Here is a 23,361-nt window from a genome sequence, read left to right on the forward strand (position 1 = left end):
GCTCTCTGACATCATAGGAAAAGGCTGCACTTGAACCATTGAATGGCTAGACATGATACACTATGAAACTACACTATTGAATCATTCCCATGGTGAATGACTAGCTACACTATTGAATCATTCCCATGGTGAATGACTAGCTACACTATTGAATCATTCCCATGGTGAATGACTAGCTACACTATTGAATCATTCCCATGGTGAATGACTAGCTACACTATTGAATCATTCCCATGGTGAATGACTAGCTACACTATTGAATCATTCCCATGGTGAATGACTAGCTACACTATTGAATCATTCCCATGGTGAATGACTAGCTACACTATTGAATCATTCCCATGGTGAATGACTAGCTACACTATTGAATCATTCCCATGGTGAATGACTAGCTACACTATTGAATCATTCCCATGGTGAATGACTAGCTACACTATTGAATCATTCCCATGGTGAATGACTAGCTACACTATTGAATCATTCCCATGGTGAATGACTAGCTACACTATTGAATCATTCCCATGGTGAATGACTAGCTACACTATTGAATCATTCCCATGGTGAATGACTAGCTACACTATTGAATCATTCCCATGGTGAATGACTAGCTACACTATTGAATCATTCCCATGGTGAATGACTAGCTACACTATTGAATCATTCCCATGGTGAATGACTAGCTACACTATTGAATCATTCCCATGGTGAATGACTAGCTACACTATTGAATCATTCCCATGGTGAATGACTAGCTACACTATTGAATCATTCCCATGGTGAATGACTAGCTACACTATTGAATCATTCCCATGGTGAATGACTAGCTACACTATTGAATCATTCCCATGGTGAATGACTAGCTACACTATTGAATCATTCCCATGGTGAATGACTAGCTACACTATTGAATCATTCCCATGGTGAATGACTAGCTACACTATTGAATCATTCCCATGGTGAATGACTAGCTACACTATTGAATCATTCCCATGGTGAATGACTAGCTACACTATTGAATCATTCCCATGGTGAATGACTAGCTACACTATTGAATCATTCCCATGGTGAATGACTAGCTACACTATTGAATCATTCCCATGGTGAATGACTAGCTACACTATTGAATCATTCCCATGGTGAATGACTAGCTACACTATTGAATCATTCCCATGGTGAATGACCAGCTACACTATTGAATCATTCCCATGGTGAATGACTAGCTACACTATTGAATCATTCCCATGGTGAATGACCAGCTACACTATTGAATCATTCCCATGGTGAATGACTAGCTACACTATTGAATCATTCCCATGGTGAATGACCAGCTACACTATTGAATCATTCCCATGGTGAATGACTAGCTACACTATTGAATCATTCCCATGGTGAATGACTAGCTACACTATTGAATCATTCCCATGGTGAATGACTAGCTACACTATTGAATCATTCCCATGGTGAATGACTAGCTACACTATTGAATCATTCCCATGGTGAATGACTAGCTACACTATTGAATCATTCCCATGGTGAATGACTAGCTACACTATTGAAACATTCCCATGGTGAATGACTAGCTACACTATTGAATCATTCCCATGGTGAATGACTAAGCCCACTACGCTATGAAACCACACTATTGCAGAGACTTCGATATTACCAGCCGCAAATGATATGGTGAAAACCATGTGTGGGGAGGCAGAGGGACAGAAACTCACATCAATACCTTCGCCAGAAAACACTGTTAAACGAAGAATGTATGCTATAGCTAGCGATGAAGAGGACACTGACTGAACGACTCAAACTCCCCAGCTGATGCTCTCCAAATGTTGGCCACGTACATCCCAATATTAGGTAAAACATGAGCAGGCGCACACCCAGAATAATAGTATGTGTGGAGGTGCTGACTAACGGCAATAAACTATCAAAATAGTCGCACACTCCATGTATAACCATTTTGTAAGTCGCTCTGGATAAGAGCGTCTGCTAAATGACTTAAATGTAAATGTAAATGTAAATAACCTCCCAGCAATTTAATGGGTATTTACCAACGTTTCGGCCTCAGGGTGCCTTCCGCCTTCCTCAGAGTGCCCTTCCTCAGAGTGCCCTTCCTCAGAGTGCCCTTCCTCAGAGTGCCCTTCCTCAGAGTGCCCTTCCTCAGAGTGCCCTTCCTCAGAGTGCCCTTCCTCAGAGTGCCCTTCCTCAGAGTGCCCTTCCTCAGAGTGCCCTTCCTCAGAGTGCCCTTCCTCAGAGTGCCCTTCCTCAGAGAGCCCTTCCTCAGAGTGCCCTTCCTCAGAGTGCCCTTCCTCAGAGTGCCCTTCCTCAGAGTGCCCTTCCTCAGAGTGCCCTTCCTCAGAGTGCCCTTCCTCAGAGTGCCCTTCCTCAGAGTGCCCTTCCTCAGAGTGCCCTTCCTCAGAGTGCCCTTCCTCAGAGTGCCCTTCCTCAGAGTGCCCTTCCTCAGAGTGCCCTTCCTCAGAGTGCCCTTCCTCAGAGTGCCCTTCCTCAGGGTGGTAAATACCCATTAAATTGCTGGGAGGTTACACATGGAGTGTGCGACTATTTTGATAGTTTATAACTTCCACCAATATGACAACATCCACCAATCTTTTTAGGAGTTTAATTCAAGCAAGCAAAGGTCAAGGTTGGGTTATTCAACATCCTGGCCACGTACATCCCATAAAACACCAGAAGGGAACGCTTTCAGGAAGGAATAAAACACCAGAAGGGAACGCTTTCAGGAAGGAATAAAACACCAGAAGGGAACGCTTTCAGGAAGGAATAAAACACCAGAAGGGAACGCTTTCAGGAAGGAATAAAACACCAGAAGGGAACGCTTTCAGGAAGGAATAAAACACCAGAAGGGAACGCTTTCAGGAAGGAATAAAACACCAGAAGGGAACGCTTTCAGGAAGGAATAAAACACCAGAAGGGAACGCTTTCAGGAAGGAATAAAACACCAGAAGGGAACGCTTTCAGGAAGGAATAAAACACCAGAAGGGAACGCTTTCAGGAAGCTTTCATTCCATCATATGGAATTCTCTTTTAAAACACTTTACATGTTTATTTTGAACCTTTTGCCAAAGCCAGGGTGCTCTTCTCTAGGCCTGACTGAAAGAGGACTTTCCTTTTTGCATTGTTTCTGTGTTAACGTTTTCCAACGTTTCATCAGAATTATTATCATTCTTTAAATAGATGAAGTTCCAAGGTTCCCCATCCCTGTGAAGACAGAGAAAGCATCCAGTCATGATCGTAGGTATATAACAAGTGTCTGAACATCAGATGACCAATGTATTATGCTGAGTGTAATGCTCGACCTGAAACAGGCCTACCTTGGCTTAGACACTCGGCCCACCAGCAGAGTTGGTGACAGTCTTCTGGACTAATTCCTTGGCCTGGTGGGCCTGCAGCACAGCCACAGCCTCATCCACCTACCAGCAACATCAACCAGGTTAATAACAGCATCACCTATTACCACAGCTACAAACTCATCTGTACACGACACCATTTAAAACCCATCAGAGGGATACACAGTTTCCTCAAATGCTATGACTACTTTGGGTTCACTGGGCTTCAAGGAATTTCTCCTGGTGACACATTCTTGTCAGGGAGCAGAACTGACCTTCGAGCGGAGAGACTCGGGAGACTCCAGCATGTGAAGCAGTTCAGAGTTGTCTATCTCCAGCAGCATGCCAGTGATCTTCCCAGCCAGACTGGGGTGCATGTTCTGGATGCATGGGAACAGGCGCTCACCTGGGGACAAACCGGGTTTTAGTGTCCTGGCTCAGAAACAGGAGGGAGATTAACAGTGTAGTGTGGTGGGTTGAGTGGATGTGAAGCCCAATTTTATGCAGTTTGCTTGATCTGAACAGTTTTAAAATGTCGTCTGCATGTCAAATCTTAGTGAAAGACTTGCGACGAGACGGATTCCTTTAGCCAATAAGAGAACAGTGCGCTGACGAGTTTAGCCAAGCAGACAGCTCGCTAGCTGTTTTGCTGCAGTAATAGCAGCGGTGTAAAGTCATTAACCTGTCAAGGTAATGAAAAGCGTGTCCAGAGTAAACTGCCTAATACTCGGGCCCAGAGTCAAATATTTCCATATTATTAGTAGATTTGGATAGAAAACACTCGGAAGTTTCTAAAACTGTTTTTTTTAGATCTGCTGATCTTCGTCAGAATGCACTCCGAGGACTCCTACTTCCACAAGAAATTTTATTTTTGTTCGAAATACTCCATATTTATGTCCAAATACCTCCGTTTTGTTCGTGCGTTCAGATCACTATCCAAAGGCATAATGCGCGAGCGCAGTACCCGAGACGAAAAGTCAAATAGTTCCATTACCGTTCGTAAAAACATGTCAAACGTTATTTACAATCAATCCTTAGGGTATTTTTAACATAAAACGTTGATAATATTCCAACCGGACAATCGCGTATTCATTCAAGAAGAAAAAGGAGGGGCGCGCTGTTGGGCTCGCGCATCACCAAGCCCTTTGTCCTCAGGCAGTCCACTGATTGACTGAGCTACTATTCTCTGCCCGGTAACAGGAGAATGATCAAAAAACTTTCTGAAGGCTTTTGACAGCCAATGGAAGCCTTAGGAAGTGCAACGTGACCCCACAGACACTGTAGTTTCGATAAGGATTCAAAAGAAGAACTACAATTCTCAGATTTCCCACTTCCTGGTTGGATTTTTCTCAGGTTTTTGCCTGCCATATGAGTTCTGCTATACTCACAGACATCATTCAAACAGTTTTAGAAACTTCCAAGTGTTTTCTATCCAAATCTACTAATAATATGCAAATATTTGACTCTGGGCCCGAGTATTAGGCAGTTTACTCTGGGCACGCTTTTCATCCGAAAATGAAAATACTGCCCCCATACCTAAAAAGGTTAATATAAGGAATTTGAAATGATTTATACTTTTACTTTGATACTTAAGTATATTTGAGCAATTACATTTAATTTATATTCTTTTACTGAAGTCGGATTTTCCTGGGTAAATCATTTTTCCTTGAGTCATTTTGTATTAAGGTATCTTTACTTTAATTCAAGTATGACAATTGGGTACTTTTTCCACCACTGAGAAATAGCTAGCCTGTTTCTGGTGCATGTAGAGGTGGCAGGTAGCCTAGTGGTTAGAGTGTAGAGGAGGCAGGTAGTCTAGTGGTTAGAGTGTAGGGCGGCAGGTAGCCTAGTGGTTAGAGTGTAGAGGAGGCAGGTAGCCTAGTGGTTAGAGTGTAGAGGTGGCAGGTAGCCTAGTGGTTAGAGTGTAGAGGTGGCAGGTAGCCTAGTGGTTAGAGTGTAGAGGAGGCAGGTGGCCTAGTGGTTAGAGTGTAGGGGAGGCAGGTAGCCTAGTGGTTAGAGTGTAGGGAGGCAGGTAGCCTAGTGGTTAGAGTGTAGGGAGGCAGGTAGCCTAGTGGTTAGAGTGTAGAGGTGGCAGGTAGCCTAGTGGTTAGAGTGTAGAGGAGGCAGGTAGCCTAGTGGTTAGAGTGTAGGGGTGGCAGGTAGCCTAGTGGTTAGAGTGTAGGGGCGGCAGGTAGCCTAGTGGCTAGAGTGTAGAGGAGGCAGGTAGCCTAGTGGTTAGAGTGTAGGGAGGCAGGTAGCCTAGTGGTTAGAGTGTAGAGGTGGCAGGTAGCCTAGTGGTTAGAGTGTAGAGGAGGCAGGTAGCCTAGTGGTTAGAGTGTAGGGGTGGCAGGTAGCCTAGTGGTTAGAGTGTAGGGGCGGCAGGTAGCCTAGTGGCTAGAGTGTAGAGGAGGCAGGTAGCCTAGTGGTTAGAGTGTAGAGGTGGCAGGTAGTCTAGTGGTTAGAGTGTAGAGGAGGCAGGTAGCCTAGTGGTTAGAGTGTAGAGGAGGCAGGTAGCCTAGTAGTTAGAGTGTAGAGGAGGCAGGTAGACTAGTGGTTAGAGTGTAGAGGAGGCAAGTAGCCTAGTGGTTAGAGTGTAGAGGAGGCAGGTAGCCTAGTGGTTAGAGTGTAGAGGAGGCAGGTGGCCTAGTGGTTAGAGTGTAGAGGAGGCAGGTAGCCTAGTGGTTAGAGTGTAGAGGAGGCTGGTAGCCTAGTGGTTAGAGTGTAGAGGAGGCAGGTAGCCTAGTGGTTAGAGTGTAGAGGAGGCAGGTAGCCTAGTGGTTAGAGTGTAGAGGAGGCAGGTAGCCTAGTGGTTAGAGTGTAGAGGAGGCAGGTGGCCTAGTGGTTAGAGTGTAGAGGAGGCAGGTAGCCTAGTGGTTAGAGTGTAGAGGAGGCAGGTAGCCTAGTGGTTAGAGTGTAGGGGAGGCAGGTAGCCTAGTGGTTAGAGTGTAGAGGAGGCAGGTAGCCTAGTGGCTAGAGTGTAGAGGAGGCAGGTAGCCTAGTGGTTAGAGTGTAGAGGAGGCAGGTAGCCTAGTGGTTAGAGTGTAGGGGCGGCAGGTAGCCTAGTGGTTAGAGTGTAGAGGAGGCAGGTAGCCTAGTGGTTAGAGTGTAGAGGAGGCAGGTAGCCTAGTGGTTAGAGTGTAGGGGCGGCAGGTAGCCTAGTGGTTAGAGTGTAGAGGAGGCAGGTAGCCTAGTGGTTAGAGTGTAGAGGAGGCAGGTAGCCTAGTGGTTAGAGTGTAGAGGAGGCAGGTAGCCTAGTGGTTAGAGCGTAGAGGAGGCAGGTAGCCTAGTGGTTAGAGCGTAGAGGAGGCAGGTAGCCTAGTGGTTAGAGCGTAGAGGAGGCAGGTAGCCTAGTGGTTAGAGCGTAGAGGAGGCAGGTGGCCTAGTGGTTAGAGTGTAGAGGAGGCAGGTATCCTAGTGGTTAGAGTGTAGAGGAGGCAGGTAGCCTAGTGGTTAGAGTGTAGAGGAGGCAGGTAGCCTAGTGGTTAGAGTGTAGAGGAGGCAGGTAGCCTAGTGGTTAGAGTGTAGAGGAGGCAGGTGGCCTAGTGGTTAGAGTGTAGAGGAGGCAGGTAGCCTAGTGGTTAGAGTGTAGGGGCGGCAGGTAGCCTAGTGGTTAGAGCGTAGAGGAGGCAGGTAGCCTAGTGGTTAGAGCGTAGAGGAGGCAGGTAGCCTAGTGGTTAGAGCGTAGAGGAGGCAGGTAGCCTAGTGGTTAGAGCGTAGAGGAGGCAGGTGGCCTAGTGGTTAGAGTGTAGAGGAGGCAGGTAGCCTAGTGGTTAGAGTGTAGAGGAGGCAGGTAGCCTAGTGGTTAGAGAGTAGAGGAGGCAGGTAGCCTAGTGGTTAGAGCGTAGAGGAGGCAGGTAGCCTAGTAGTTAGAGTGTAGAGGAGGCAGGTAGCCTAGTGGTTAGAGTGTAGAGGAGGCAGGTAGCCTAGTGGTTAGAGTGTAGAGGAGGCAGGTAGCCTAGTGGTTAGAGTGTAGAGGAGGCAGGTAGCCTAGTAGTTAGAGTGTAGAGGAGGCAGGTAACCTAGTGGTAAGAGTGTAGAGGAGGTAGGTAGCCTAGTGGTTAGAGTGTAGAGGAGGCAGGTAGCCTAGTGGTTAGAGTGTAGAGGAGGCAGGTAGCCTAGTGGTTAGAGTGTAGAGGAGGCAGGTAGCCTAGTAGTTAGAGTGTAGAGGAGGCAGGTAGCCTAGTGGTTAGAGTGTAGAGGAGGCAAGTAGCCTAGTGGTTAGAGTGTAGAGGAGGCAGGTAGCCTAGTGGTTAGAGTGTAGAGGAGGCAGGTGGCCTAGTGGTTAGAGTGTAGAGGAGGCAGGTAGCCTAGTGGTTAGAGTGTAGAGGAGGCAGGTAGCCTAGTGGTTAGAGTGTAGAGGAGGCAGGTAGCCTAGTGGTTAGAGTGTAGAGGAGGCAGGTAGACTAGTGGTTAGAGTGTAGAGGAGGCAGGTAGCCTAGTGGTTAGAGCGTAGAGGAGGCAGGTAGCCTAGTGGTTAGAGTGTAGAGGAGGCAGGTAGTCTAGTGGTTAGAGTGTAGAGGGGCAGGTAGCCTAGTGGTTAGAGTGTAGAGGAGGCAGGTAGCATAGTGGTTAGAGTGTAGAGGAGGCAGGTAGCCTAGTGGTTAGAGTGTAGAGGAGGCAGGTAGTCTAGTGGTTAGAGTGTAGAGGAGGCAGGTAGCCTAGTGGTTAGAGTGTAGAGGAGGCAGGTAGCCTAGTGGTTAGAGTGTAGAGGAGGTAGGTAGCCTAGTGGTTAGAGCGTAGAGGAGGCAGGTAGCCTAGTGGTTAGAGTGTAGAGGAGGCAGGTAGCCTAGTGGTTAGAGTGTAGAGGAGGCAGGTAGCATAGTGGTTAGAGGGGGGAGACAGGTAGCCTAGTGGTTAGAGTGTAGAGGAGGCAGGTAGCCTAGTGGTTAGAGTGTAGAGGAGGTAGGTAGCCTAGTGGTTAGAGTGTAGAGGAGGCAGGTGGCCTAGTGGTTAGAGTGTAGAGGAGGCAGGTGGCCTAGTGGTTAGAGTGTAGAGGAGGCAGGTAGCCTAGTGGTTAGAGTGTAGAGGAGGCAGGTAGCCTAGTGGTTAGAGTGTAGAGGAGGCAGGTAACCTAGTGGTTAGAGTGTAGGGGAGGCAGGTAGCCTAGTGGTTAGAGTGTAGAGGAGGTAGGTAGCCTAGTGGTTAGAGTGTAGAGGAGGCAGGTAGCCTAGTGGTTAGAGTGTAGAGGAGGTAGGTAGCCTAGTGGTTAGAGTGTAGGGGCGGCAGGTAGCCTAGTGGTTAGAGTGTAGACGAGGCAGGTAGCCAAATGGTTAGAGTGTAGAGGAGGTAGGTAGCCTAGTGGTTAGAGTGTAGGGGTGGCAGGTAGCCTAGTGGTTAGAGTGTAGGGGCGGCAGGTAGCCTAGTGGTTAGAGTGTAGAGGAGGCAGGTAGCCTAGTGGTTAGAGTGTAGAGGAGGCAGGTAGCCTAGTGGTTAGAGTGTAGAGGAGGTAGGTAGCCTAGTGGTTAGAGTGTAGTGGTGGCAGGTAGCCTAGTGGTTAGAGTGTAGAGGAGGTAGGTAGCCTAGTGGTTAGAGTGTAGAGGAGGCAGGTAGCCTAGTGGTTAGAGTGTAGAGGAGGTAGGTAGCCTAGTGGTTAGAGTGTAGGGGCGGCAGGTAGCCTAGTGGTTAGAGTGTAGAGGAGGCAGGTAGCCTAGTGGTTAGAGTGTAGAGGAGGTAGGTAGCCTAGTGGTTAGAGTGTAGAGGAGGCAGGTGGCCTAGTGGTTAGAGTGTAGAGGAGGCAGGTAGCCTAGTGGTTAGAGGGGGTGGCAGGTAGCCTAGTGGTTAGAGTGTAGAGGAGGCAGGTAGCCTAGTGGTTAGAGTGTAGAGGAGGCAGGTAGCCTAGTGGTTAGAGGGGGGAGGCAGGTAGCCTAGTGGTTAGAGTGTAGAGGAGGCAGGTAGCCTAGTGGTTAGATGGGGGGGGCAGGTAGCCTAGTGGTTAGAGTGTAGAGGAGGCAGGTAGCCTAGTGGTTAGAGTGTAGAGGAGGCAGGTATCCTAGTGGTTAGAGTGTAGGGGGGGGTAGGTAGCCTAGTGGTTAGAGTGTAGAGGAGGCAGGTAGCCTAGTGGTTAGAGTGTAGGGGGGGGTAGGTAGCCTAGTGGTTAGAGTGTAGAGGAGGCAGGTAGCCTAGTGGTTAGAGTGTAGGGGTGGCAGGTAGCCTAGTGGTTAGAGTGTAGAGGAGGCAGGTAGCCTAGTGGTTAGAGTGTAGAGGAGGCAGGTAGCCTAGTGGTTAGAGTGTAGAGGAGGTAGGTAGCCTAGTGGTTAGAGTGTAGAGGAGGTAGGTAGCCTAGTGGTTAGAGTGTAGAGGAGGCAGGTAGCCTAGTGGTTAGAGTGTAGGGGGGGGTAGGTAGCCTAGTGGTTAGAGTGTAGAGGAGGCAGGTAGCCTAGTGGTTAGAGTGTAGAGGAGGCAGGTAGCCTAGTGGTTAGAGTGTAGAGGAGGCAGGTAGACTAGTGGTTAGAGTGTAGAGGAGGCAGGTATCCTAGTGGTTAGAGTGTAGAGGAGGCAGGTAGCCTAGTGGTTAGAGTGTAGAGGAGGCAGGTAGCCTAGTGGTTAGAGTGTAGAGGAGGCAGGTAGTCTAGTGGTTAGAGTGTAGAGGAGGCAGGTGGCCTAGTGGTTAGAGGGTAGAGGAGACAGGTAGCCTAGTGGTTAGAGTGTAGAGGAGGTAGGTAGCCTAGTGGTTAGAGTGTAGAGGAGGTAGGTAGCCTAGTGGTTAGAGTGTAGAGGAGGCAGGTAGCCTAGTGGTTAGAGTGTAGAGGAGGCAGGTAGCCTAGTGGTTAGAGTGTAGGGGCGGCAGGTAGCCTAGTGGTTAGATGGGGGGGGCAGGTAGCCTAGTGGTTAGAGTGTAGAGGAGGCAGGTATCCTAGTGGTTAGAGTGTAGAGGAGGCAGGTATCCTAGTGGTTAGAGTGTAGAGGAGGCAGGTAGCCTAGTGGTTAGAGTGTAGAGGAGGCAGGTAGCCTAGTGGTTAGAGTGTAGAGGAGGCAGGTAGCCTAGTGGTTAGAGTGTAGGGGCGGCAGGTAGCCTAGTGGTTAGAGTGTAGAGGAGGTAGGTAGCCTAGTGGTTAGAGTGTAGGGGTGGCAGGTAGCCTAGTGGTTAGAGTGTAGAGGAGGCAGGTAGCCTAGTGGTTAGAGTGTAGAGGAGGCAGGTAGCCTAGTGGTTAGAGTGTAGAGGAGGCAGGTAGCCTAGTGGTTAGAGTGTAGAGGAGGCAGGTAGCCTAGTGGTTAGAGTGTAGGGGCGGCAGGTAGCCTAGTGGTTAGAGTGTAGAGGAGGCAGGTAGCCTAGTGGTTAGAGTGTAGAGGAGGCAGGTAGCCTAGTGGTTAGAGTGTAGAGGAGGTAGGTAGCCTAGTGGTTAGAGTGTAGAGGAGGCAGGTAGCCTAGTGGTTAGAGTGTAGAGGAGGCAGGTATCCTAGTGGTTAGAGTGTAGAGGAGGCAGGTATCCTAGTGGTTAGAGTGTAGAGGAGGCAGGTATCCTAGTGGTTAGAGTGTAGAGGAGGCAGGTAGCCTAGTGGTTAGAGTGTAGAGGAGGCAGGTAGCCTAGTGGTTAGAGTGTAGAGGAGGCAGGTAGCCTAGTGGTTAGAGTGTAGAGGAGGCAGGTAGCCTAGTGGTTAGAGTGTAGAGGAGGCAGGTAGCCTAGTGGTTAGAGTGTAGAGGAGGCAGGTAGCCTAGTGGTTAGAGTGTAGAGGTGGCAGGTAGTCTAGTGGTTAGAGTGTAGAGGAGGCAGGTAGCCTAGTGGTTAGAGTGTAGAGGAGGCAGGTAGCCTAGTGGTTAGAGTGTAGAGGAGGCAGGTAGCCTAGTGGTTAGAGTGTAGAGGAGGCAGGTAGCCTAGTGGTTAGAGTGTAGAGGAGGCAGGTAGCCTAGTGGTTAGAGCGTAGAGGAGGCAGGTAGCCTAGTGGTTAGAGTGTAGAGGAGGCAGGTAGCCTAGTGGTTAGAGTGTAGAGGAGGCAGGTAGCCTAGTGGTTAGAGTGTAGGGGCGGCAGGTAGCCTAGTGGTTAGAGTGTAGAGGAGGCAGGTATCCTAGTGGTTAGAGTGTAGAGGAGGCAGGTATCCTAGTGGTTAGAGTGTAGAGGAGGCAGGTATCCTAGTGGTTAGAGTGTAGAGGAGGCAGGTAGCCTAGTGGTTAGAGTGTAGAGGAGGCAGGTAGCCTAGTGGTTAGAGTGTAGAGGAGGCAGGTAGCCTAGTGGTTAGAGTGTAGAGGAGGCAGGTAGCCTAGTGGTTAGAGTGTAGAGGAGGCAGGTAGCCTAGTGGTTAGAGTGTAGAGGAGGCAGGTAGCCTAGTGGTTAGAGTGTAGAGGAGGCAGGTAGCCTAGTGGTTAGAGTGTAGAGGAGGCAGGTAGCCTAGTGGTTAGAGTGTAGAGGAGGCAGGTAGCCTAGTGGTTAGAGTGTAGAGGAGGTAGGTAGCCTAGTGGTTAGAGTGTAGAGGAGGCAGGTAGCCTAGTGGTTAGAGTGTAGAGGAGGCAGGTAGCCTAGTGGTTAGAGTGTAGAGGAGGCAGGTATCCTAGTGGTTAGAGTGTAGAGGAGGCAGGTATCCTAGTGGTTAGAGCGTTGGGGCCGTAACCGACAGGTTGCTGGATCGAATCCTTGACCTGACAAGGTAAAAATTGTTCTGCCCCTGAACAAGGCAGGTAACCCATTGTTCCCCGGGTAAGGCCGACATTGTAAATAAGAATTTGTTCTTAATAGGACTTGCCTAGTTAAACAAAAACAAGAAACGTTTCATGAAACTGGTTTGTTACAACACCTTGCTACATCAAGTGTTTCATCACGTCATTGTAGAAGCACCATTACCGTGGAAACAGTCGTATTGATCTGAACGCCTGGTCTTCAGTCCGCTGAAAGATTGTCTTGTTGAGTTTAGACTCACCCAACATCTGCTTCTGTTCCTGAGGAGGTGCAGTGGCAGTCAGAGGGTCCTGGCCCTGCACATGGACAGCAGGCTACGGACACACGGACACACGGTTAGAGAGAACACACCAGTGTAATATTGACACTGTAGATAATATTTTTTGTGGTCCCCTGTAACGCCGCGCAGAGCCCTAACGGAGTTGGTAGAGCATGGTGATTGCAGTGGGTTCGATTCCCGGGAACACCCATACGCTAAATGTATGCAGGTATGACTAAGTAACTTTGGATAAAAGTGTCTGATAAATGGCACATGATCTATTATTTTCTATTTGATAGGAGAGAGGGGGGTATACCTGCTGCATAGTGACTTGGGGCTGTGAGTTCATGTGGTGCTGAGGGTTGCGGACTCCTGCGGCGTACTTATACTGAGGTACGCCACGCACCGGGGGTCCACTCACTGGGGCCGAAGGGGCGCGGGGCCCCATGGTCTGGGGGCCTGCAGAGGGGCAAGAAGAGATCATTTTGACGTTATTTCAAAACGTAACTTCATAAAGCACCTAAATCTAATATAAATCCTGCATTAGCATGTACATAATGCATAAGCACTCTACTACATATTACAAAGACTGGGGCACAAATGAGTATCTCTCGAGGTGACTCACCCACACCTCGCGTGGACATCATGCGAGGCACCTGATTGGTTGGCCTCATAGGGCTGAAGCTGGGCTGTCTGGGTGCGGAAGGACGCATGGAGCCTGGTATGTTCTGGAAGTCTGAAGTCCCAAACAGCACCAGGGAGTGTCATTTAGGAATACTTTTAAACACTAAACTCTATGATTGTAGAGGTCAGAGGTCATGTCGTAAAGCAGTAAGAGGTTACGAGGGCGTACTACTCACGTTGAGGTCTCACACCCTGGGTGGCCCAGCGAGGGCTGGGTCTCAGCTGGGCTATCTGGTTGGCAGGGTAGTAAGCAGCTCCGTTATGAGCCTATAGGGATGGAGAACACAGTGCAGGTAGTATCTACATCCAACAGCAACCAGTCTGACACACTTCCACTTCGTCCATGGACTCAACTGTGATGCTGTGAACACCATGAATGTCAAGGGCTAGATCGATTAATTGACATTAATGTGATTGTTTGATTGATTGACATGAATTGAATTGACCAAGTGGTGACCTGTGGGATGGCAGCCATGAAGTACCCAGAGGGAGGGGCAGGCTGGTAGGGGTTGAGGACTGGGTTGGGTACGGGCCGGACGGTGGCCATCCTCTGCATGTACTGGTTGGTGAGGTGAGCCTGACGCTCCTCTTTCCTCTGAGCCAGCGCCACGTACAGCGGCTTGGTGGCCACGATGCGGCCGTTCATCTCCGTCATGGCCTTGGTGGCCTCCTCTGGCGAGGAGAAGCACACGAAGCCGAAGCCCTTGCTGCGACCGCCCTCCATCATCACCTAATGGAGGAGGGGGGAGGAAACGGTTTGCTTAGTACACAGCTGAACAGAACAGCTGAACAGAACAGCTGAACAGAACAGCTGAACAGAACAGCTGAACAGAACAGCTGAACAGAACAGCTGAACAGAACAGCTGAACAGAACAGCTGAACAGAACAAAGCAGTTCTCTTTAACACGTGTCAACAGCCAGGAGGTTGGTTCCTACCTTGGTGATGGTGCAGCCAGGAGGTTGGATCCTACCTTGGTGATGGTGCAGCCAGGACGTTGGTTCCTACCTTGGTGATGGTGCAGCCAGGAGGTTGGATCCTACCTTGGTGATGGTGCAGCCAGGAGGTTGGTTCCTACCTTGGTGCTGGTGATGGTGCAGCCAGGAGGTTGGTTCCTACCTTGGTGATGGTGCAGCCAGGAGGTTGGTTCCTACCTTGGTGATGGTGCAGCCAGGAGGTTGGTTCCTACCTTGGCGCTGGTGATGGTGCCGAATGGGGAAAACTCTTTACGCAGGCGCTCGTCATCAATTCCATCGTCAAGGTTCTTCACGTAGAGATTGACACCCTGGAGACACAGAACAAACTTTTATAAAACTACTCAACATTCCTTTAGATTCTGACCTTGCGTTGACAGACAACATATTAACCTTCGATGAACTATTAATTGCCTGTAGTACATATTTATCCCCAGCAACCATGCCAGAGGGATGTGGTGCTCATGAACTACTCACTGTGGCAGCCATTTTGACCAGTACAGTCCATTGTAGAGAAAACACAGAATTTGACATGGCTGCAACAATAACTGCAACAACATCACAAAGTGCCGATTCACTGTGACCTGGTAGCGCATCACGCGGTCCTGTTTCATCTGTTCAAACTTCCGTTTCAGCTCAGTCTGGCGCTCCACCTTCTTCTGGGCGCGGCCTACGTAGATGAGCTTTCCATTCAGCTCCTTCCCATTCATCTCAACAACAGCCTGGAACAGACATCCTCTTTTACAATATGACCATCGGCCTTCCCGTCCTCGATTGAGACCCTCCGTATCAAACACCACCAACCAAGCGGCCATTTCAAACACATTAACATTATGCTCACCTTTTGGGCGTCCTCGTGCCTCTCGAAGCTCACAAAGCCAAAGCCTCTGGATTTGCCACTGTCATCAGTCATGACGCGGATACTCATGGACCTGCCTAGATGTTAGAGGAGACAGTTCAGATACTCATGGACCTGCCTAGATGTTAGAGGAGACAGTTCAGATACTCATGGACCTGCCTAGATGTTAGAGGAGACAGTTCAGATACTCATGGACCTGCCTAGATGTTAAGGAGACAGTTCAGATACTCATGGACCTGCCTAGATGTTAGAGAAGACAGTTCACATACTCATGGACCTGCCTAGATGTTAGAGAAGATAGTTCAGATACTCATGGACCTGCCTAAATGATAAAGGAGACAGTTCAGATACTCATGGACCTGCCTAGATGTTAGAGGAGACAGTTCAGATACTCATGGACCTGCCTATATGTTAAGGAGACAGTTCAGATACTCATGGACCTGCCTAGATGTTAGAGAAGACAGTTCACATACTCATGGACCTGCCTAGATGTTAGAGAAGATAGTTCAGATACTCATGGACCTGCCTAAATGATAAAGGATACAGTTCAGATACTCATGGACCTGCCTAGATGTTAAGGAGACAGTTCAGATACTCATGGACCTGCCTAGATGATAGAGGAGACAGTTCAGATACTCATGGACCTGCCTAGATGTTAAGGAGACAGTTCAGATACTCATGGACCTGCCTAGATGTTAAGGAGACAGTTCAGATACTCATGGACCTGCCTAGATGTTAAGGAGACAGTTCACATACTCATGGACCTGCCTAGATGTTAGAGGAGACAGTTCAGATACTCATGGACCTGCCTAGATGTTAAGGAGACAGTTCAGATACTCATGGACCTGCCTAGATGTTAGAGGAGACAGTTCAGATACTCATGGACCTGCCTATATGTTAAGGAGACAGTTCAGATACTCATGGACCTGCCTAGATGTTAGAGGAGACAGTTCAGATACTCATGGACCTGCCTATATGTTAAGGAGACAGTTCAGATACTCATGGACCTGCCTAGATGTTAAGGAGACAGTTCAGATACTCATGGACCTGCCTAGATGTTAGAGGAGACAGTTCAGATACTCATGGACCTGCCTATATGTTAAGGAGACAGTTCAGATACTCATGGACCTGCTTAGATGTTAGAGGAGACAGTTCAGATACTCATGGACCTGCCTATATGTTAAGGAGACAGTTCAGATACTCATGGACCTGCCTAGATGTTAGAGAAGACAGTTCACATACTCATGGACCTGCCTAGATGTTAGAGAAGATAGTTCAGATACTCATGGACCTGCCTAAATGATAAAGGATACAGTTCAGATACTCATGGACCTGCCTAGATGTTAAGGAGACAGTTCAGATACTCATGGACCTGCCTAGATGATAGAGGAGACAGTTCAGATACTCATGGACCTGCCTAGATGTTAAGGAGACAGTTCAGATACTCATGGACCTGCCTAGATGTTAAGGAGACAGTTCAGATACTCATGGACCTGCCTAGATGTTAAGGAGACAGTTCACATACTCATGGACCTGCCTAGATGTTAGAGGAGACAGTTCAGATACTCATGGACCTGCCTAGATGTTAAGGAGACAGTTCAGATACTCATGGACCTGCCTAGATGTTAGAGGAGACAGTTCAGATACTCATGGACCTGCCTATATGTTAAGGAGACAGTTCAGATACTCATGGACCTGCCTAGATGTTAGAGGAGACAGTTCAGATACTCATGGACCTGCCTATATGTTAAGGAGACAGTTCAGATACTCATGGACCTGCCTAGATGTTAGAGAAGACAGTTCACATACTCATGGACCTGCCTAGATGTTAGAGAAGATAGTTCAGATACTCATGGACCTGCCTAAATGATAAAGGATACAGTTCAGATACTCATGGACCTGCCTAGATGTTAAGGAGACAGTTCAGATACTCATGGACCTGCCTAGATGATAGAGGAGACAGTTCAGATACTCATGGACCTGCCTAGATGTTAAGGAGACAGTTCAGATACTCATGGACCTGCCTAGATGTTAAGGAGACAGTTCAGATACTCATGGACCTGCCTAGATGTTAAGGAGACAGTTCACATACTCATGGACCTGCCTAGATGTTAGAGGAGACAGTTCAGATACTCATGGACCTGCCTAGATGTTAAGGAGACAGTTCAGATACTCATGGACCTGCCTAGATGTTAAGGACACAGTTCAGATACTCATGGACCTGCCTAGATGTTAAGGAGACAGTTCAGATACTCATGGACCTGCCTATATGTTAAGGAGGCAGTTCAGATACTCATGGACCTGCCTATATGTTAAGGAGACAGTTCAGATACTCATGGACCTGCCTAGATGTTAAGGAGACAGTTCAGATACTCATGGACCTGCCTAGATGATAGAGGAGACAGTTCAGATACTCATGGACCTGCCTAGATGTTAAGGAGACAGTTCAGATACTCATGGACCTGCTTAGATGTTAGAGGAGTCAGTTCAGATACTCATGGACCTGCCTAGATGTTAAGGAGACAGTTCAGATACTCATGGACCTGCCTAGATGTTAAGGAGACAGTTCAGATACTCATGGACCTGCCTAGATGTTAACGAGACAGTTCAGATACTCATGGACCTGCCTAGATGTTAAGGAGACAGTTCAGATACTCATGGACCTGCCTAGATGTTAACGAGACAGTTCAGATACTCATGGACCTGCCTAGATGTTAAGGAGACAGTTCAGATACTCATGGACCTGCCTAGATGTTAAGGAGACAGTTCAGATACTCATGGACCTGCCTAGATGTTAAGGAGTCAGTTCAAATACTCATGGACCTGCCTAGATGTTAGAGAAGGCAGTTCAGATACTCATGGACCTGCCTAGATGATAGAGGATACAGTTCAGATACTCATGGACCTGCCTAGATGTTAAGGAGACAGTTCAGATACTCATGGACCTGCCTAGATGTTAAGGAGACAGTTCAGATACTCATGGACCTGCCTAGATGTTAAGGAGACAGTTCAGATACTCATGGACCTGCCTAGATGTTAAGGAGACAGTTCAGATACTCATGGACCTGCCTAGATGTTAAGGAGACAGTTCACATACTCATGGACCTGCCTAGATGTTACAGGAGACAGTTCAGATACTCATGGACCTGCCTAGATGATAGAGGAGTCAGTTCAGATACTCATGGACCTGCCTAGATGTTAAGGAGACAGTTCAGATACTCATGGACCTGCCTAGATGTTAAGGAGACAGTTCAGATACTCATGGACCTGCCTAGATGTTAAGGAGACAGTTCAGATACTCATGGACCTGCCTAGATGTTAAGGAGACAGTTCAAATACTCATGGACCTGCCTAGATGATAGAGGAGACAGTTCAGATACTCATGGACCTGCCTAGATGATAGAGGAGACAGTTTAGATACTCATGGACCTGCCTAGATGTTAAGGAGACAGTTCAGATACTCATGGACCTGCCTAGATGTTAGAGGAGTCAGTCCAGATACTCATGGACCTGCCTAGATGTTAAGGAGACAGTTCAGATACTCATGGACCTGCCTAGATGTTACAGGAGACATGACTCAGTAACCAGTGTACAGCTATGTGACTTGGTGTCTGAGTGGGCGTAAAGTAATAAAACCATGACATACCATACTACCCAGAGTACAGCTATGTGACTTGGTGTCTGAGTGATAAAACCATGACATACCATACTACCCAGTGTACAGCTATGTGACTTGGTGTCTGAGTGATAAAACCATAACATACCATACTACCCAGAGTACAGCTATGTGACTTGGTGTCTGAGTGATAAAACCATAACATACCATACTACCCAGAGTACAGCTATGTGACTTGGTGTCTGAGTGATAAAACCATGACATACCATACTACCCAGAGTACAGCTATGTGACTTGGTGTCTGAGTGATAAAACCATAACATACCATACTACCCAGAGTACAGCTATGTGACTTGGTGTCTGAGTGATAAAACCATGACATACCATACTACCCAGAGTACAGCTATGTGACTTGGTGTCTGAGTGATAAAACCATGACATACCATACTACCCAGAGTACAGCTATGTGACTTGGTGTCTGAGTGATAAAACCATAACATACCATACTACCCAGAGTACAGCTATGTGACTTGGTGTCTGAGTGATAAAACCATAACATACCATACTACCCAGAGTACAGCTATGTGACTTGGTGTCTGAGTGATAAAACCATAACATACCATACTACCCAGAGTACAGCTATGTGACTTGGTGTCTGAGTGATAAAACCATAACATACCATACTACCCAGAGTACAGCTATGTGACTTGGTGTCTGAGTGATAAAACCATAACATACCATACTACCCAGAGTACAGCTATGTGACTTGGTGTCTGAGTGATAAAACCATGACATACCATACTACCCAGAGTACAGCTATGTGACTTGGTTTCTGAGTGATAAAACCATGACATACCATACTCAGCATACTTGCTGAAGACCTCCCTCAGTTTCTCATCATCCATATCTTCACCAAAGTTCTTGATGTAAACGTTGGTGAACTCTTTGGCCCGGGCACCAAGCTCAGCCTCACGTTCTTTGTGAGATTTGAATCGCCCCACAAACCTGCGACAGAAAAACTAGAGTTGGGGCTGGCAGACAAAACCCTCCTAAAATGTCCTGACTTGCTCCCCTTAGCCTACTACACAAGGCTTTCCCAAACTCTGTCCTAGTCCCCCCTTTCCCAAACTCTGTCCTAGTCCCCCCTTTCCCAAACTCTGTCCTAGTCCCCCCTTTCCCAAACTCTGTCCTACCCCCCCTCCCAAACTCTGTCCTACCCCCCCTCCCAAACTCTGTCCTACCCCCCCTCCCCCAAACTCTGTCCTATAAACTTTTACTGATCACACTTACACTTTCCTGTCATTGAGCAGCATGCCGTTCATTTTCTCAATGGCTCTTTCCGCAGCCTCCTGGGTCTCAAAGTGCACAAAGCCATACCCCTTTGAGCCATTCTCATCACAAACCACCTTGGAGAAAGGAGGGTTGGCATAAGCTTTAGACATGCAATACAATTAAGGTCAACTTGAAGATAAAAACTATCCCATCATGCAACATTTCTAACCAATACAACAGCACTGTTCGAACAGCCTCCTTGGGGCTGAAAGGTTGTGCGAGTTATTACCTTGCAGGACAGGATGTTGCCGAAGGCAGAGAAGGTGTCGTAGAGGGCCTTGTTGTCAATAGACTTGTCTAGGTTCTTGATGAAGATGTTGCCCACCCCGCTCTTCCTCAGGGATGGGTCACGCTGAGACCACATGATGCGGACGGGACGGCCCTTGATCACGTCAAAGTTCATGGTGTCTAGAGCCCTCTCAGCTGAGAAGAGGAATTATATTAACACATTACGCCTCCAGTGACAGCCCCCCCCACTCCACTCCAGTGATAGCCCCCCCCACTCCACTCCAGTGATAGCCCCCCCTACTCCAGGGATAGCCCCCCCCACTCCACTCCAGTGATAGCCCCCCCACTCCACTCCAGTGATAGCCCCCCCTACTCCAGGGATAGCCCCCCCCACTCCAGGGATAGCCCCCCCACTCCAGTGAAAACTACATTTCGACCCCCATGCTACTTCCCTATTTCTTCAAATAACTGGCTTAGATCTGACCAAATTAGCTGAAAATTATATTAAAAGCCATCCAGTGATCTGGTTTACACTACAGCCAGTTAATTTGGTCAGATATTAAATCCATCCAGTGATATGGTTTAGACTACAGCCAGTTAATTTGGTCAGATATTAAATCCACCTAGTGGTTTACACTACAGCCAGGTAATTTGGTCAGATATTAAATCCACCCAGTGGTTTACACAAGATGCCCCACCCAAAACAAACAGGACAAGCTAACTGTTATCCTGTCCATAGGATCCCAGCCATTCATCTCTACTATAATTAAATGATTCATGATAAGTGTATGAGGAATCAGTCATACAGACGTGTGTTTGTACCGAGGTGTTTGTGACTAGACAGCGATGCTGATGGACGTTTACAATGTCTGTCTCACTGTCACGTCGAGGAGAAACAGACCAGTCGTCTCATCTTTCCAGGCTTTTGACAACCTTTAAAAGAAATAGATATTTACATGACAGTTCGCTACATACCATCAGCTGGCTGTTGGAAGTTGACATAGGCGTACCCGAGGGACCGGCGGGTAATCATATCCCTGCAGACCCGAATTGAAAGGATGGTCCCGGCGGGGCTGAATTTCTCATATAGCAAGGCTTCGGTCACATCTTGATGAAGATCCCCGACATACAGGGATGCCACGGGGTAAGTAGGAGCACTGGGGTTCATTTTCCTTAACGAAATCCGACAAAAAAATGTTTACCTTTCAGACGAAATTGTTCTTAATTTAAAAAGGGTCTGGTTACGCTAAGTCGATGGTTGAATCTATACCAGCTGGCTAGGAAACTTTAAGCAAGCTTGACAAGTACTAATGAAGTTCAGATTTACTAGATAAATATTATGAAAGGTTTAATATGTGTATATAATTGAGAAAGTAGAGCATGAAATCAACACGTCCTAGCTGGCTTTCCCCGTTGCAGATGGTAACAGTAACCAGAGAAACGGAGGGGAACATTCTTATCGTTGGAATAGAAACTCCTGATTCAATACTTAGTCCAAAAATATACATGTTTTTAAAGTCTTTAAAGTTTTGAGCTATGTTTTATTTTTAGATTTGAGATGTTATTTTACAGGAATGTGTGGTGAGGAGGTGCTGGCAGTATCAGCCTGGGGTTTGTGAAGGGAAATATGGTGGTTTTTATACCCTCACACACGTCACACGTGGTTCAGATAAACAGCTCAACAACTATGATGCTGATTGGTTGAAAAACTTTTAGTCTTTCATGATCAACCAATAGAATGTGAAAGCGATGAATCATGGTTGATCAAAATATTTTCATGCTTTTTATTTTTATTTTTTTAAACTTGGCCAGTCAGTTAAGAACAAATTCTTATTTAGCATTTACCATTTACTTATTACTCGTTCAGAGGTAGAACGACAGACTACCTTGTCAGCTCGGGGATTCGATCCAGCAATCTTTCGGCCCAATGTAAACTCTCCTTCCAGACTCACATCAAACATCTCCAATCCAAAGTTAAATCTAGAATTGGCTTCCTATTTCGCAACAATGCATCCTTCACTCATGCTGCCAAACATACCCTCGTAAAACTGACCATCCTACCGATCCTTGACTTCGGCGATGTCATTTACAAAATAGCCTCCAACACTCTACTCAACAAATTGGATGCAATCTATCACAGTGCCATCCGTTTTGTCACCAAAGCCCCATATACTACCCACCACTGTGACCTGTACGCTCTCATTGGCTGGCCCTCGCTTCATACTCGTCGCCAAACCCACTGGCTCCAGGTCATCTACAAGACCCTGCTAGGTAAAGTCCCCCCTTATCTCCGCTCGCTGGTCACCATAGCAGCACCCACCTGTAGCACGCGCTCCAGCAGGTATATCTCTCTGGTCACCCCTAAAGCCAACTCCTCCTTTGGTCGTCTCTCCTTCCAGTTCTCTGCTGCCAATGACTGGAACGAACTACAAAAATCTCTGAAACTGGAAACACTTATCTCCCTCACTAGCTTTAAGCACCAGCTGTCAGAGCAGCTCACAGATTACTGCACCTGTACATAGCCCATCTATAATTTAGCCCAAACAACTACCTCTTCCCCTACTGTATTTATTTATTTATTTAGCTCCTTTGCACCCCATTATTTCTATTTCTACTTTGCACTTTCTTCCACTGCAAATCGACCATTCCAGTGTTTTACTTGCTATATTGTATTTACTTTTCCACCATGGCCTTTATTTAATTTTTTTTACATTTTTTATTTCACCTTTATTTAACCGGGTAGGCTAGTGGAGAACAAGTTCTCATTTACAATTGCGACCTGGCCAAGATAAAGCAAAGCAGTTTGACACATACAACAACACAGAGTTACACATGGAGTAAAACAAACATACAGTCAATAATACAGTAGAAAAATAAGCCACATAACTCACATTGTGTATATAGACTAATTTTTCTATTGTATTATTGACTGTATGGTTGTTTAATCCATGTGTAACTCTGTGTTGTTGTTTGTGTCGAACTGCTTTGCTTCATCTTGGCCAGGTCGCAGTTGTAAATGAGAACTTGTTCTCAACTTGCCTACCTGGTTAAATAAAGGACTTGTTCTCAACTAGCCTACCTGGTTAAATAAAGGACTTGTTCTCAACTAGGCTACCTGCTGCCGTGTGGTAGTGGCTACCTGCTGCCGTGTGTGCATGGCTACCTGCTGCCGTGTGGTAGTGGCTACCTGCTGCCGTGTGGTAGTGGCTACCTGCTGCCGTGTGTGCATGGCTACCTGCTGCCGTGTCTGCATGGCTACCTGCTGCCGTGTGTCCATGGTTGTCCTTGTATCTATTACAATCCCCTCACTAGAGCCCTGTCTTGATTTGATTGGGTGGCAGGTAGACAGTATACTTCCATGCTCTGTCTTCCATGTTGAGGAATGTTCTATGATAAATAATGTACTGTAGCCGTTCATATAATAATGCAGACAGGGGTTAATCCTCTAATTTAG

The 23,361-nt window shown here is 47.4% G+C and overlaps 1 protein-coding gene and 1 non-coding gene across 2 annotated transcripts; both read right to left on the reverse strand.

Annotated features, from left to right (window-relative positions):
- Nucleotides 1–3,007: 3,007 nt before the first annotated feature.
- Nucleotides 3,008–21,381, reverse strand: LOC123732574 (polyadenylate-binding protein 1A). The gene is made up of 15 exons (XM_045711839.2): nucleotides 20,883–21,381; nucleotides 19,909–20,102; nucleotides 19,638–19,753; nucleotides 19,204–19,352; nucleotides 14,714–14,808; nucleotides 14,457–14,594; nucleotides 14,088–14,183; nucleotides 13,358–13,630; nucleotides 13,077–13,167; nucleotides 12,842–12,952; nucleotides 12,533–12,675; nucleotides 12,199–12,271; nucleotides 3,623–3,753; nucleotides 3,333–3,431; nucleotides 3,008–3,219 (listed from the first exon to the last, which is right to left on the reverse strand). Exons 1-14 carry the CDS (start codon nucleotides 21,073–21,075, stop codon nucleotides 3,339–3,341), a joined length of 1,896 nt encoding a protein of 631 aa, XP_045567795.2. The 5' UTR covers nucleotides 21,076–21,381; the 3' UTR covers nucleotides 3,008–3,219; nucleotides 3,333–3,338.
- LOC123726948 (small nucleolar RNA SNORA5) lies at nucleotides 14,281–14,413 on the reverse strand. The gene has a single exon (XR_006759055.1). It is a non-coding gene; the product is annotated as a small nucleolar RNA SNORA5 (small nucleolar RNA).
- Nucleotides 21,382–23,361: the final 1,980 nt, after the last annotated feature.

Source organism: Salmo salar, chromosome 14 (assembly GCF_965601325.2).
Source record: "Salmo salar chromosome 14, fSalSal1, whole genome shotgun sequence".
NCBI classification, from domain to species: Eukaryota; Metazoa; Chordata; class Actinopteri; order Salmoniformes; family Salmonidae; genus Salmo; species Salmo salar.

Coding starts and splice junctions, on each gene's coding strand:
- LOC123732574 (XM_045711839.2), bottom strand. CDS start 21,075: ATGAACCCCAGTGCTCCTACTTACCCCGTGGCATCCCTGTATGTCGGG. Junction 19,353..19,637: donor CTGCTCAATGACAGGAAAGT/GTAAGTGTGATC, acceptor TTTCTGTCGCAG/GTTTGTGGGGCGATTCAAAT. Junction 3,754..12,198: donor GGAACAGAAGCAGATGTTGG/GTGAGTCTAAAC, acceptor GTTTGTCCCCAG/GTGAGCGCCTGTTCCCATGC.